The sequence below is a fragment of the Eurytemora carolleeae genome, unplaced genomic scaffold, assembly GCF_000591075.1.
Source record: "Eurytemora carolleeae unplaced genomic scaffold, Eaff_2.0 scaffold605, whole genome shotgun sequence".
NCBI lineage: Eukaryota > Metazoa > Arthropoda > Copepoda > Calanoida > Temoridae > Eurytemora > Eurytemora carolleeae.
In genome coordinates, this window is record NW_019396533.1 from 3,320 (window position 1) to 19,037 (window position 15,718).

At 32.6% G+C, this 15,718-nt stretch overlaps 2 protein-coding genes across 4 annotated transcripts in view; one reads left to right on the forward strand and one right to left on the reverse strand.

The window, feature by feature from the left end:
* Positions 1-8,760, forward strand: part of LOC111704989 (glutathione synthetase) — a 10,314-nt gene extending 1,554 nt beyond the window's left edge. The window contains exons 4-11 of one of the 2 annotated variants that reach the window (XM_023477401.1): positions 249-421; positions 3,988-4,030; positions 4,391-4,612; positions 4,952-5,006; positions 6,027-6,250; positions 6,311-6,582; positions 7,527-7,586; positions 8,075-8,760. In XM_023477401.1, the coding sequence (XP_023333169.1) occupies positions 249-421; positions 3,988-4,030; positions 4,391-4,612; positions 4,952-5,006; positions 6,027-6,250; positions 6,311-6,582; positions 7,527-7,586; positions 8,075-8,162 (1,137 nt within the window). In that variant the 3' untranslated portion in view covers positions 8,163-8,760. Of the gene's footprint in view, positions 1-248; positions 422-1,388; positions 1,520-3,987; positions 4,031-4,390; positions 4,613-4,951; positions 5,007-6,026; positions 6,251-6,310; positions 6,583-7,526; positions 7,587-8,074 lie in introns of both variants that reach the window. The other variant, XM_023477402.1, reaches the window with a different exon arrangement.
* A 230-nt stretch (positions 8,761-8,990) lies between these two features.
* Positions 8,991-15,636, reverse strand: LOC111704991 (epimerase family protein SDR39U1). 2 transcript variants are annotated; one of them, XM_023477405.1, is made up of 9 exons: positions 15,380-15,636; positions 14,781-14,818; positions 14,315-14,368; positions 13,289-13,457; positions 12,762-12,867; positions 11,589-11,743; positions 10,244-10,439; positions 9,287-9,501; positions 8,991-9,227 (listed from the first exon to the last, which is right to left on the reverse strand). In XM_023477405.1, exons 1-9 carry the CDS (start codon positions 15,487-15,489, stop codon positions 9,188-9,190), a joined length of 1,083 nt encoding a protein of 360 aa, XP_023333173.1. In that variant the 5' UTR covers positions 15,490-15,636; the 3' UTR covers positions 8,991-9,187. The 2 variants fall into 2 exon arrangements, with proteins under 2 accessions (XP_023333173.1, XP_023333172.1); XM_023477404.1 differs by having other exon boundaries at positions 8,991-9,501.
* Positions 15,637-15,718: the final 82 nt, after the last annotated feature.

The window sequence follows — 15,718 nt, forward strand, 5'->3', positions numbered from 1 at the left end:
GTTGAAACTAGTGGGGTGTGCAGCTTCCACAAATGTATTGTAATTGAAATATCATCATATCCCTTTTATTGTGTTTGACACTAGGTAAAGGTAATATACATACACGCACAGAGACACATCCTTTTAATATATTCCAAAGCTCTGCTTATAACAGGAAAACTATATAAAGGTACAAGTATTTTAGTAACTTCCTGTTGATTCTCTTATAACCTAATGACAAAGGTTTACTTGCATGCCCCACCATTTAGGAACTAAGCTTGGGTATGCTTCGGTCTGATCTCATGCTAGACAATCATTGCTGTCCTATCGACTCGAAATGCAAATTAAACGGGCAAGCATTCTGTTGCTGGAAACAAGTAGAGCTAAATACTATAGCTTCAGGGTTTGGTTGGTTGGGTCCTGCTTCAGGTTTGCTCCATAGGTCAGTATTTCTTACTATCGGTAGTTTTTTGTCCTTCAGGTCGGAACTTTTGATTGGGATAGCGCTAATCTACAACAAATGACCTCAACACTCACGGATGAAATGTTTAATCCATGAAAAACACCTGAATTATTTTACAGCAAACTATTCTCGGCCGATGGCTCGGCTTCTGGTTGGTGGAACCTTTGTAGATATTTAAAAGCTTTCTGGAAGGATCAAGAATACAAAAGTTCCGACTCCTGTTAAAAGATTTCAAATCCTCTTATAAATATTATCTTTTCCATCCTAAGGGTAAATATTTTGGTTCAATTTTTCTTTCCCTGACTGAGTTCTTGTCAGATGGTTTTATTCTTTATATTCTTTATTTTGTTTTAAAAACAAATGCCAGAATTTTTACCCATACTTTAACTGAACATTTGCCAAGGCACAGGGGATTATATTTTCCAAGCAAATTTGTGTTTCCTTACTTTAAATGTAAAAACAGTAAATAATAAAATAGTGTTTTAAATATTAACACTAAAAAATTGATTTGGATTTTCAACAAAATATTCCGGAAAATATACACTCTACAGTCTTATCACAAGTAACCTTCAACAAAGATAATATTTCAGAAAATATTTATAAGAAGATTGATTTGTAACTACTGCATGGGGGAAATACGCTTCATCTTATGATTGTGGCATGTTTTCTGATTTTGAATACTTTCTGTTCCGACAATCAATTTTCATGCTTAAAGGTCATTTTTTTATCCCCAACTATCCAAAAAACAAACTCAGTTTAAACCAAATATATGCAGATGCACATATTTCTTAGCATTAATTTGATCCTCACCCTGCAGCTAAAGTCTTTACCTACTTGTTACCATCTGAGTCAAATGCTTCTGATTGTGCATGATTCTTCAGGCTTAGAACCATACCCAGACCTGGCTTATGTACACTGCAAGTAAACCTGCTTGACCTAATTTCAGGTGATTGAAGCGGGACTTTTTCGATCAGACTACTTTTATTGCCAAGCGAACAAGGGTCTGAAGCAAGTTGAGTTTAACACGATAGCCTCCAGCTTTGGTTGTTTGACCTCTAAACTGGTGGATCAGCACAAGTAGGGATGACTTTAGCTGCAGTTATAGAATTAACTCTAGTAAAGAATTAGAAATAGTTTTTTTGTTGTAGATTTAGATAATACGATTAGGTTTTAAGGGACTGTAAGCGTAATAAGTCAATGTCCAATTTACAATTGTACCCTTTCAACTTTAATCTGATTAAAATATGGAAGATACCGTTATTTTTCTGATTTCAAGAGTTTTCAAGAGTTTGGTTTTGTAAGTTTCTCTGTTGCTTTTTAAAAACAAGAAATGCACGATTCACTAAACCACAGAGAACTTGCAAATGAAAATAAACAAATTCAAAGACAAAAACAATGATTCCAATGTCATGCTTGATAAGCCAAAGCTTTCAAGGATACCCTTTTAAATTGGGCATTGCCATTTTTGCATGGAGGATCACTTAAAATTATGCTTACAGTCCCTTTAAGTTTTCAATCTTAATTTCTCATTTTACAGTTTGCAGTTGTTTTCTAAATCTCTTGTTGGCTTAAATTCTTGACCTATGAGACAGGAGAGAATTAGATCAACTTAGTTGAATTGATTTAAAGGGACTATAATTTGCCACCTATAGACTGATGTATCTGATTCCTAACGGTACCCTCAACAGCTTTATCTTATCAAGAATGTAAGAGATATCCATAATCTCTTTTAAATTGACAATTTTCTTGATTTCTAAAAATTGGCCTCAGCATTTCTTCTTCGGAAAACAATGGTGTAAATTGTCAGCATGCTAATATAACGATGATATTTTCCACATTTTTGATCAAATGTTAATTAAATGGGTACTGTTGTGAATTGGACATGCCCCTCTCCAAGTGAAAATTCACTTAAAATTACAATGACAGTCCCTTTAAGCTTGCTAGATCCAATCAAAGCTACCAAATAAATTTCTCAATGATTTTCACCATTATTGAAGCAGGTCCATAATTTTTGCAAACCTTTTCTTAAGCTAAAACCAAATTCAAACAAGGTAAATTCAAAGTGAAACCAACATAATTTTACTATTTTTTAATTCACGTTGTCAATAAATTAACTATAGAAGTAGCTAGAAAAAGTTTTAGTTTGCTCAAGGTTATAATGCAAGGAAAGTTAATTGCAGTTGCGTATACTCTGAGTTCATATTGAAACCAGTTCTCTCTGGGCGGAATTTGTAAACAAGAATTGACACATCAATGTTCGTTTAGTATTAGCATTGAATTTTAAAAACTTTGATAATTCACATAATAGTTTCCTATAACCAACATATTACATTGATTTTTTATGTGAAAGATGGATCCCAAGTCAGGCTGTGAGTCTTGTGTTTACATTACCGCCCAGAGACAGAACACTGCAAAGATGCGTACACCTCTAAAGTAACTTTCCTTGCATTTTAACCTTGAGTATGCTCAACTTTTAAACTTAGGATTAGGGATCACTTTTCTAGGATGTTGTAATAATAGATTTAGTAATTAATGAATGTCCACAAATTTTATTTGTTTTATCTTTCTTTCTCATTTTTGAATTACTTATGCACCGATCAGGCGACTTATTTTACAACAATTAAAAACAAAACAAAAATTATTTGACTAAGGCTGTAACTTTTATTTTAGATTGCAAAAATTCTCAATAAATATCCATGACTCAATCTTTTTGAATTCAGGGAGTTTATTAAACTTTTCAATGTCAACTTGGATTAAACTTATATTAGTTAAACACACTACTGAAAATGGACCATCAGGTTTCAAGCCAGAACACCTACATTTTTGGGGGGGAATATATTAATATGCAGTAAACTGAATTATAATCTCAATTTTCAGACAATCGAGAGAATTTTGAGTAAATCCATTTTTAAGAAATCTTAGAAATCAAGTGTATACATAGGTCTAAAAACATATTTATCTATAGTTTCAAAACTTGACTAAGCTGATTCTGTTTGTTTTTTCGATATTTTTAAGTGAAATCCTTAAAAATCACATCAAAAAGACTTTTTCAGACCGTATCTCATCAGTCAGGCAGTTGACTTATTGCTTTGATTTTTAACTACAATATGTCTTATGACTGTTCATGAAAATGTTCAACATTTGGGGACTCTGCCATTAACAGTTTAAAAAATACCGCAAAATAACCCAGAAGAAAGAAGCATATTAAGGTACGTCTTAAAACTAAATTTACGGTTGATTTTAGACTTGTAAATGCACTTGAGTTATCTTAAAAGTGAATTTGCGGAAAATTCCCTGAGTAACATTTTCAAAAAAAATGAGACTAAACTTAAAAGACTGCATATTAATTTATTCTGAAGAAAAAAATAAAGTGTTTTGACTTGAAACCTGATGGTCCATTTTCAGCAGTGTTTATAATATAATTCGTTCAAACTCCTTTATTAGTGGATTTATTATATAAAAGTTGAGAGCTCTCTAATGGTAGTTTAAAAAGAGCTTGCTTAACAATCTGTTTACATAAAGTTGGAAAAATAATTATAATTTAGATATGTTGTACAAGAGGCAGGATATCCGGAGCATTTGAAAAATGTAAGTTGAATAAAAACTGAACAATCGGTTAATATTGTTAGTGCTTACAATCTGTTAAATCTATTATGATGTTTTTTTGTATCATTCAATAAAGTATTTAAGCCAATGGTCTCTGCGTTTTATCAAGTGACCCAAAATTTAAATAGTAGCTTACATTATTCTTAACAGATTATTTTGTCTATTTCCTTTTTTGTCTCTATTACAATAATCCGTATCACTTTAAAAGAAACCACAATTGAAATTGTTATTTTTCATGGATAGAAAAACGATGATATCTCGATCCTTTTTGCCCTTTAAGAGCTTCTAAGGCCAAGGAATTTTTCCACTAGTTGCGGACTTAAAGATAGTTATTTTTTAAAGATCCCTGAGAACAACGCCTTGTCTGGACTAGCCAACGCGCTGGTCAACTCCTGGAAACTGTACAATCAACCTAAATCCGTCATACTCTTCCTGGTGGAGGATGTAACCTACAATATCTGCGACCAGAAGTTCCACGAATTTGAAATCAGAGAACAATGCCCCGAGGTTTTTGTAATTCGGAAAACTTTGACAGAGATTGGAAACCGAGGGAAACTTACGGAGGTAAGCTAAGCAAAAACTTGACTTTTTCGAATAACTTATTTAAGTTATTTTGTCTTGCTTTTCATTTTTTCCAGCCTATTATCCAGTTATTATTTTACATATATAATCTGTAGTTGTTAAATTGAGTTTGTTATTATGTCTTAAGGAAAACAATTAAAAAGTTTTTTGGCGAAGCAAAGAGGAGAAAAATTATTATTTCTTTGAAAACAAAGGGAATCTAATATAAAACCATTGAATATTTAATTACAAAATCATTCTATATTAATATTTTGTGTGCAAAAAAAATCAAAAAACAATTAAGTAAATTTGATATTTGTAAATAATTAAATATTTTTTTAGGATAAAAGGTTGATTATTGATGGACATGAGGTTGCGGTAATCTACATGAGATGCGGTATGAACTATAAATCATAAATAGACAAAGTTCGTCTTTATATTCGAGTCGATTCTGGTCACCACAATATTTAAAATTATTTAAAGTCATCTTGTATGACCTTTTTTTGGATAAAATGTTACTACAGTGGTAGGCGATTATATCAATATAATGAAGACTACTTTTGATTTTAATTTTGATTTTTATCAAGCTTTTAAACGGCATGGATACATAAAACATGGAAACAAAGAGAATCTATCAGTTAAAAATTATTCTCTTTCATTACTTGTAAACTTGCAATTCGAAAAAAGCTTCTTAACAATTAAAACTTATATAAAGAGACGTCTTCATTCTATTGATATAATCGCCTACCACCGTATAACAGGGTAACCTTCAAAATCTAAATATTTATTTTCAAAAATAATTGAATATATGTAAAATACAGGAAGTCCCATCAAAAAGTGTAGAGAATTATAGTCTTCTTGAGTCTTGTTGAGATTAACTTTGATTTGAGTTGTGATACCAAAATTAATTTATTTTTTTGCGAAAGAAACAAAATACCAAGTTTGATGTCTTTGATACTTTATGGCCTAGGTTGCACCTTTGATACTTTATAGTCTAGGTTGCACCTTTGATACTTTATAGTCTAGGTTGCACCTTTGATACTTTATAGTCTAGGTTGCACCTTTGCTAGGTTGCACCTTTGATACTTTATAGTCTAGGTTGCACCTTTGATACTTAATAGTCTAGGTTGCACCTTAAAAGCTCAAAATTCTTTTTCTTTTTCCGAAGATGCTGGTTAAACTATTTGCTGTAAAACAACGTCGATTACACAAAATATTGCTGAAAATTTGTTTTTTATTTAATTTCAGTTTTATGGTTCGTACTGTATATATGGTTCGTACTGTATATATGGTTCGTACTGTATATATGGTTCGTACTGTATATATGGTTCGTACTGTATATATGGTTCGTACTGTATATTATGACCTTTTTTCTAATTTATTTGAATCTGAGAGGTGTAAGACGAGTTTGTTTCAGGATACCACCCGGACCAGTACCCGTCTGAGGTTGAGTGGGATGCCAGGTTTATGATGGAGATGTCTCTAGCGATCAAATCTCCGAGTGTACATTATCATCTGGCAGGGACGAAAAAGGTTCAGCAGGAGCTAGCCAAGCCAGGAGTACTGGAGAAGTTTCTAGGTGATAAGGCCAAGATTGAATCCGTCCGAGATATTTTCACTGGACTCTACTCTCTTGATAAGGCAAGAAATAAATTATTTATAAGTCTAAAATTGGTAATATTAAATATTATTTATTCTCAGGATGAAATTGGAAATGCCTCCTTCCAGAGGGCAATTGAAACCCCGGAGAAATTCGTCCTAAAACCGCAGAGGGAGGGCGGTGGAAACAATGTTTATGGAGCAGATATAAAACCCTTCCTGGAGAAGATCGCGGACTCGGATGAAAGGAGTGCATATATCTTGATGGACATGATTGAACCTCCCATCACGACCAACTACATGGTTCGCCCCGGCGAGGCCCCTTTACTCGCCAAGTGCATCAGTGAACTTGGAATTTTCGGATATGTGATAGGGTAAGTTTAAGAGAATTGAATCCTTTAAAAGGGACTATAAACGTTATTAGAGCGGCATGTGCGAGTTGCAATTCTGTTTCTGATCAAAAATTAATGAGCTACTTATTTTTCTCTTGTTTAAAATTTCACTATTTTCAATTGTGGTTTCTCTATGAAAATCGAAAAAACAAAAAATAATCCATTACACATTGTTGTTAACAAAGAATACAGTTATTTAAGACGGCTGTTTAGAATTATTCAGTCTTAAAAATTCATGACTCGCTATAGCAGTAAACTCATCTTAATCAACTGTCACGTCACTTGTTGCCATATGCATCGTATACTGCCTAATGGAAAAAAAAAAAAAATTTACCATAAAAACGACGTTTATATAAGCTATAACAGCCATCGAAATGAGACTTGAGGACATTTCTCTGTTGGATCCTACAACAAAATTACCTCTGAGTGGGTCACTTGATTATAATAGCAACCCTTCCTGTATGGGAAAGTAAAAATGTGCGGTTAAAAGCAGGGAAGCTATTGCTCCCTCGCTGCAAATAGAAACTAACTTGAAGTTCTAGTAGTTCTAGGAATGGTGACCTAGCAAACGCAAGTAGACAGAATGTGCAGATCTGATACTGCAATTACACATATGCAAAACAACAAAAAAACTGAGAGGGGGACATGTAAACAATGCCTTATAATGGCGCGAAGACAGTGATCAAATCATAAATATTCTTTCAAAAACAGTACCATAAATGGACGGGCAAAGGGAGGCAAGAAAAAGAGAAAACCATGTTAAAAAATAAGCAATAAAAGCTCATTCCTTATGGGTAGCTCTGTACTTTGAGACGATGCTTACTTTCTTAACTTAAATCTTAAATGATGAAACCCTTTAATCCAAGAGTAATTTCAAAACAATTTTTTTTCTTTTGCCAATCTCATAATAAATTTCTTATTTTTAGAACGAAAGATTCCATATTGGAGAATAAACAAGTTGGTCATATGCTGAGAACAAAACTAAGGTAATATTATGATAAAAGTGGGGGGGGCCTTGCGTCTAATTAAAGGTAAGGTAGGTCATTGTCTACTTATGATGGAGTGGGGGGGGTGGAGGGGAGAGACAGATAGTATAACTTACTAGACATGCTTAGGAACTGGTTTATCGTAAATTAACAACATTTAGTAAACAATCTTTTTTATTTGTTTGTAAAAACTTGTCAAATATGCACTCAAACCCCCTACCTTTCGAATACATACCTTTTTAAAGTTGGTTTAACAATCGGGGAATTTTCTAAATTTTGATGGTTATTATATCGTTAGAACTGACGAGGGTCAGCCCAGACCGAAATATATTTTCAATAAATGTGGAACTAACATTTACTTATTTTACTCTACAGAGGTTTGGTCCATCACCATCACCAAATTTTAAATGGATAACAAAGTCACTCATACAACTCCCCTCTAAAACTTTTTTCAAATTGATTCAAAAAATAAATGTTTTTATTGTTAGTCATGTGAACGAAGGCGGTGTTGCTGCAGGGCTTGGTGCTCTAGATTCTGTTTACTTGGTAGATGCATCAAGATGCTGTTTAAACTAGGGAATGCATCAAGATATTGTTCAAAATAGTGGATGCATCAATATACTGTTTAAACTAGTGGATGCATCAAGATACTGTTTAAACTAGTGAATGGACCAAGATACTGTTGAAACTAGTGAATGGATCAAGATACTGTTGAAACTAGTGGATGCATCAAGATACTGTTTTAACTAGTAAATGCATTGAGATACTGTTTAAACTAGTGGATGCATCAATATACTGTTCTAGTGGATGCATCAAGATACTGTTGAAACTATTGAATGCATCAAGATACTGTTTTAACTAGTGGATGCATCAAGATACTGTTTAAACCAATGAATGCATCAAGATACTTTTGAAACTATTAAATGCATCAAGACATTGTTTAAACTAGTTGATGTATCAAGAGACTGTTTAAACTAATGGATGCATCAATATACTGTTTAAACCAGTGGATGCATCAAGATACTGTTTTAACCAGTGGGTGCATCAAGATACTGTGAAAACCAGTTATTGCATTAAAATAATTTTCCTATGATCCATTAAGATTGTATCAGGATGTTCGTAAAACTAGTAGATGCATTAAACCCAGTGGATTAGATTAATAGTTTTTAAATAATTCTGAATCAATTTACTCACCTTTTTTTGTGAAGCCAGTTATATTTCCAGATACATAAAAAAGTTTTATGTCAGAATCCACATCTACTTAAGTACTTTGTTTAATCATTTTGCCTTCATAAAAATATCGCATTTACAAAAAATTTCATTTTAATAATACTTTATAACATGTGTGTTAATATTTTTTTTTTGTACAATTTATATTTTGTAATATTTTTTTGACAAAACGTGCCTTCATTAAATAAATTTAGTTATCAAACAAATTATCACATTTCTTTAATTAAAACTCTCATCTACTATTCTATGGATAATAATAAACTAGAAACACTTAAAAATCTTTGATTAATCCACTGAACTAGGATCATTTGATTAATCTATTGAACTAAGATCATTATCTAAATATGGAAACCTGGCGAACTCCCATTTGATTAATCTATTGAACTAAGATCATTATCTAAATAAGGAAACCTGGCGAACTCCCATTTGATTAATCCATTGAACTAAGATCATTATCTAAATATGGAAACTTGGCGAACTCTGAGCACGCCTCCTCTATGGTCGGAAACCTGAACTTGAACCCTGCCTCCAGGCTCCTTGAGGGGACAACCTTCTGCCCCTTGGTGATCATAGCCGCACGTTCTTCTCCGAAGATAAGGTTCCACTCAAACTCCGGGATAGGGATGAAGGCAGGACGCCCCATGGTTCCAGCGAGAGTATCAACAAATTTTTTATTCGTAATTATCTGAAATAAAAAAATAATTTAATAGTTAACATTAAAGGTAAAAATAATATTAAATTTTTTTCCGTCAATTAGAGTAGAACTAAGGAGAAAGTGACCCCTGTTTACATTTAACTCTGACGCAAAAGGACAGATCAGAAGCTAGATTTATTGTAAACAAAGTCCAGTATTCATGAGGAGGGCCGGGCCGGAGCAAATACTAACTTTAAAATTGTTAGCTCTTAAACTGTTCTAATACGTAACAATAAATTGTAAACAGACCCTCTCCTTTCTCTCTAATTCGATACCATCTTTGCTATTAATATCGGGATAAAAAAGTAAATGTAGATTTTCAGTTTATATATGTTTAATATCATTAACCATAATCTCATGGATAATTTTAACTTTTCATCCCGCAATTCCAATGTTTGTTTGAAAGTTGCATGCCTTTATGATTACTACTTTATGAAGTAGAATCATAGAATGTGCGGACTACGATTAGTTTTAAAAAAAATAAATGGTTTGGTTATTTGCTTTCATACGTTGAGATCCATAAAACTGTTGTAACGATTGATGAACCTCAGTTATGATTTTGAATAGTCCTATGAACATGAAACACTGAATTTGTGCAGTGTATACAGACCCTTTATATTTGATTTTTAAACTATCGATACAACGTTTTGCTTTATAACAACATCAAATACACATAAGATTGCATACTTTTCGTTTTTCTCTTCCACAGTTATATGGGTCTCACTGTATCTACCTGGGGTGCAACAGCATTATAAACCCCTTCCAAAGTTTCAGTCTCCACAGCATGATGGATAAGTCCGGCCAGATCCTTGACATGTATCCAGGGTAGAGGTTGAGTACCTGATCCCATTCTTCCTCCTAGTCCCAGGAAGAACGGGAGATAAATCTGTTTTATCATTCCTCCGTTCCGTCCCAACACTACGCCTGGCCTAAAAATGCAACTTTAAATCCAAGATTATTATTTTCATTATAAAAAACCAACCCGTCATTCAATGACTGAATATTGGAAGGTAGATTTCTGTTAAAATTGAAATTTGTTGACATATTTATATAATATACAAAAATGTGGACTGAATATTAAAAAGTAGATTTCTGTTAAAACTGAAATTTGTTAACATACTTATACAATATACAAGAATGTGGACTGAATATTAAAAAGTAGATTTCTGTTAAACCTGAAATTGTTTGACGTATTTATACAATATACAAAAATGTGAATTGAATATTAAAAAGTAGATTTCTGTTAAACCTGACATTGTTTGACGTATTTATACAATATACAAAAATGTGGACTGAATATCAAAAAGTAGATTTCTGTTAAACCAGAAATTGTTTGACGTATTTATACAATATACAAAAATGTGAACTGAATATCAAAAAGTAGATTTCTGTTAAAACTACAATTTTTTGGCATATTTAATGAATACAATATATACAAAAATGTGGACTTAAAACCTCATCGTCATACAGAGGTACCCAAAACGGATTTGACTTTAATGACCCCCTGGGACCTTTTTTAATACCACGATTGAAAGTTAAAATTTCTTATTCCTCAACCAAATATTTCTTGTCTTTGAACGAATGGAGTAAAACTCGATTATATTTCTACAAATAGGATACAAATTTCCAAAATAATCTTGTCCATGTGACAAACAATAAACTAAGCATACAGCTAAAACAAACGTTGTAATAAAAAGAGAAAGAATAAATCTGTTCAATTGTCTATAAAATCTCATTCTATTTAGAAAGAATAAATCTGTTCAATTGTCAATAAAATCTCATCCTATTTAGAAAGAATAAATCTGTTCAATTGTCTATAAAATCTCATCCTATTTAGAAAGAATAAATCTGTTCAATTGTCTATAAAATCTCATCCTATTTAGAAAGAATAAATCTGTTCAATTGTCTATAAAATCTCATCCTATTTAGAAAGAATAAATCTGTTCAATTGTCTATAAAATCTCATCCTATTTAGAAAGAATAAATCTGTTCAATTGTCTATAAAATCTCATCCTATTTAGAAAGTCTTGAAGCTATAAGAAGACGACCAATCTATATCGTCTTCTTAGGCCCTTTACCTGAGAATAACCGTCCTGATCCCACTTTGTTTAGCCTCCGCCTCCCACTCCCCAGCTAGCTGAGCTAACCAGTCTGAGCCCTGAGCTCCACCCTCATCATAAACCTTCTCCTGGTCCGGAGCATAGTAGCCGACACCGGTAACAGCTACAAATACCTACACAATATATAATTTCTGAATTTTCTGTAAAATGCGTGTCATTGTAACAGACCGATCTCCACTCTACCGTGGTCCCCAAAATGTAAGGGAATTTGAAGACGACTTAAGACTATTCAAAGTAAATTTAGTTTGATTAATGTGCGCTAGAATTAAAAGAAAATGCGGAGAAAAAATCACCTTAGCTTAGTTTTCAATGTATTTTGAGCTAGACAACTATATTTTGCTAATGGATAGAACGTTATCTTAGTTTTCAATGTATTTTGAAGAAAATGCGGAGAAAAAATCACCTTAGCTTAGTTTTCAATGTATTTTGAGCTAGACAACTATATTTTGCTAATGGATAGAACGTTATCTTAGTTTTCAATGTATTTTGAGCTAGACAACTAGATTTAGCTAACGGATAGAACGTTATCTTAGGTTTCAATGTATTTTGAGCTAGACAACTAGATTTAGCTAAAGGATAGAACGTTATCTTAGTTTTCAATGTATTTTGAGCTAGACAAATAGATTTTGCTAACAGATAGAACGTTATCTTAGTTTTCAATGTATTTTGAGCTAGAAAAATATATTTTGTTAACGGATAGAACGTTATCTTAGTTTTCATAGTATTTTGAGCTAGAAAAATAGATTTTGCTAACGGATAGAACGTTATCTTAGTTTTCAATGTATTTTGAGCTAGAAAAATATATTTTGTTAACGGATAGAACGTTATCTTAGTTTTCATAGTATTTTGAGCTAGACAAATAGATTTTACTAACGGATAGAACGTTATCTTAGTTTTCAATGTATTTTGAGCTAGAAAAATATATTTTGTTAACGGATAGAACGTTATCTTAGTTTTCAAAGTATTTTGAGCTAGACAACTAGATTTAGCTAACAGATAGAACGCTATCTTAGGTTTCGATGTATCAGGAACAAGGCGAACAGCTGTTGTAAGCTGTCTTGAACCTTACCTTGGATTTGATGTATATCTAGAACAATACGTTCAGCTGTTGCAAGCTGTCTTGAACCTTACCTTAGGTTTCGATGCATCAGGAGCAAGACGAACAGCTGTTGCAAGCTGTCTAGTGGTTTCTAATCTACTGGATCTGCACAGCTCTTTAAACGCTGGAGACCAACGACTAGAATAAACAAAAGGGAAATTGTCAGTTTGTAAATATATTTTATTTATTTTATTTATCGTTTTTTGGGGGGCTGGAAACAATATAATTGAGTAAAATACGCTTTTTCTGTCAATTGAGACTAGAGTCGAGAGAATGTGATCACAAGCCATGTAATTGTAAAATATCCATATATCTACAAATTTATCTACAATAAGACCCATAAAATTGTAGAATAGAAAGACGACTGTTGGACTCAAGCTCTGATTTTGAATAGTAATAAAAACATTGAACACAGCAATCGTGCAGTTTACACAGACCCATTTCACTTAATACGTAATAAGTTGGGTTTAAGGTACTGCTAAAACCAATTGCTTTATTACACGAGAAAAATGTCTTTTTCCTATTGCACAGTTTTCTGGATCCCACTATATCTATCTACCTGAATGGATCTAAAACATTCTGACCGGCCAGGTTAATCACTGCCTTGGTTCCTGTAGGTAATCCCTCCCTGTAGACAGAATCCCAGGTTATCTTGTGTTGACCGGGAGATCGAGAGATAATTATGACTTCGAATCCTGCTCGTCTTAGTCTCATACACACCTCCTCACCTTGACAAATCAAGAATGTCGTTGCTGAAGTTTGTAAAAAAAATAGAGTCTGTTCTTATCCAAAAAAGTCAGAACGGCTGAACCGATCAAGCCCAAATATTTTGTGAGTCAAAATCAAAAATTTTGCCATAATAATAATCCTCAATTTAAAACAGAAAACTTCGCAAAATGTTAGTTTTGTTTTAATAATATTTTCGAAAAAAGGGTAGACGTTTAAGAATATTCATTACTAGGGCGTACACAGAAAAAAATCTAGGGGAGGCCAAATATGCACGAAGCGTAAAAAAAAAATTTGCCTCCCGCAGGAGCTCCTAAGGGGGGAGGGGCAAACTTTGAACTGTAAATTCAAAAAATTTGGCTTCTTGGATACTTTAAAGGTACACATACAGTCAAATTACCTTGCAAGTACTACTTTATCCCGACTTCAAACAAAACTAGCAGAAAAAAAGCAAACAATTTTTTTATGAGTTCAAGGGGGGGGGGGTCCCCTCTTGACAGGTCTAGGGAGGGGGCACTACCCCCTTTCCCCCCCCCTGTTTACGCCTTTGCTAAGTGAGTAAAAGCGGTGCAAAGCGCAAAATCAGCCGCATGGGAGGAAAAATTGTTTATGTAATATCTTTCTTGCCACAATAATTATAAATGATATATTTACTAATAAAGGGAACGTTTATGCAGATATGTGACATAAAATACAAGGTTCTCCCATTATTCCGTACTCAATTTTAGAAAGAATTGAGTTTTTGTTACAAACTCATATTTTCAATTTACGTCATCATTATTATGTTTCATAAGTTTTCCTGAATCTCAAAATAATTTTCCTTCCTAACTTTGCTATAGAGTAAACTTTAAAAAATTACCAATAAATCCGCTTCCTCCTCCGACCAGAACCTTTTCGGGTCTTTTCAAACCTCCTGTTCACAAACATCTATTTTAATTTCGAACTTTTTCTGTTCTTTTTTTTCGAGAAATATCTGATTCTGATGATTTAGTAGTTTCTGGATCAAATAATTATACTTGGTTGTTTTTGAAGATGCCATGTTTTACGTTTAAGTGCATAAAAATACACACAAAAATAATGATGTATCTAACTTTTTTTACTAGCATCATATGGCTGGTGGAGAAAATAAATTATTTTGTGGGGAAAATAATCTTTCTTTGAAGAAGAGTCGAAACTCTTGGAGGGAGGGTTAAAAAAATTAATTTATTCAACATCTGCAGATATAAATGATCTAGTTTAAACCCCTAAAAATGATAATGAAACATAAGAGTAAAATAAATTTTCAACTGAATACATTTTTTTTTCTAAATCTCATAGAAGTTTCCCTGTATTGTTATTAATAGCTTTTCCCTTCTCCTCAGCACTAATATAAGATTATTATTTTAAATATGAACCTAGAGCAAACTTATAAACCTGGAGCAAACTTTTAAACCTGGGGCAAACTTTATAACCTGGGGAAAACTTTTAAACCTAGAGAAAAACTTTAAACATAAAGAAAACTTTTTAACCTGGGGCAAACTTTAAAGCCTGGGGCAAACTTTTAATTCTGGAGCAAACTTTTAAACCTGGAGAAAACTTTTAACCCTGGAGAAAATTTTAATTATATATTAACCTGGAGCAAACTTTTAACCCTGGAGAAAACTTTAATTCTAAATATTAACCTGGAGAAAACTTTTAACCCTGGAGAAAACTTTAATTCTAAATATTAACCTGGAGAAAACTTTTAACCCTGGAGAAAACTTTAATTCTAAATATTAAACTGGAGAAAACTTTTAAACCTGGAGAAAACTTTTAAACCTGGAGAAAATTTTAATTATATATTAATGGAGCTAACTTTTAAACCTGGCGCTATCTTTAAAACCTCGAGCAAACTTTTAAAACTCCTTTACTCCCTCTATTTCAGTTTTAAAATAATCATGTATCCCTGAGCTGAAATCTGGAGAAGAGGTTCCAGAAACCGGTTTTTTGTTCTCGTGTTTCCGAAACCGGAAGTGTGACTCCCAGTTTCTGAAGTGCTCCAGCAGCACTTAACATTTTATATTCTCTAATAAAATAATATAAAATATTAAATATATTTGTTAAATTTAATAAAACACTATCATCTTTTAAAATATACTTTGAATCAATAAAAATCCGAAATTTTCAGAAGCTTTCTTATTTGTCAATTATTGAGCTAGCTTTTGAAGATCGTATTAAAGTTTTGTCTTTTTTACTTTGTTTAAAAAAATAAACCGATTATATAAATAGACTAAATCCTCGCGTT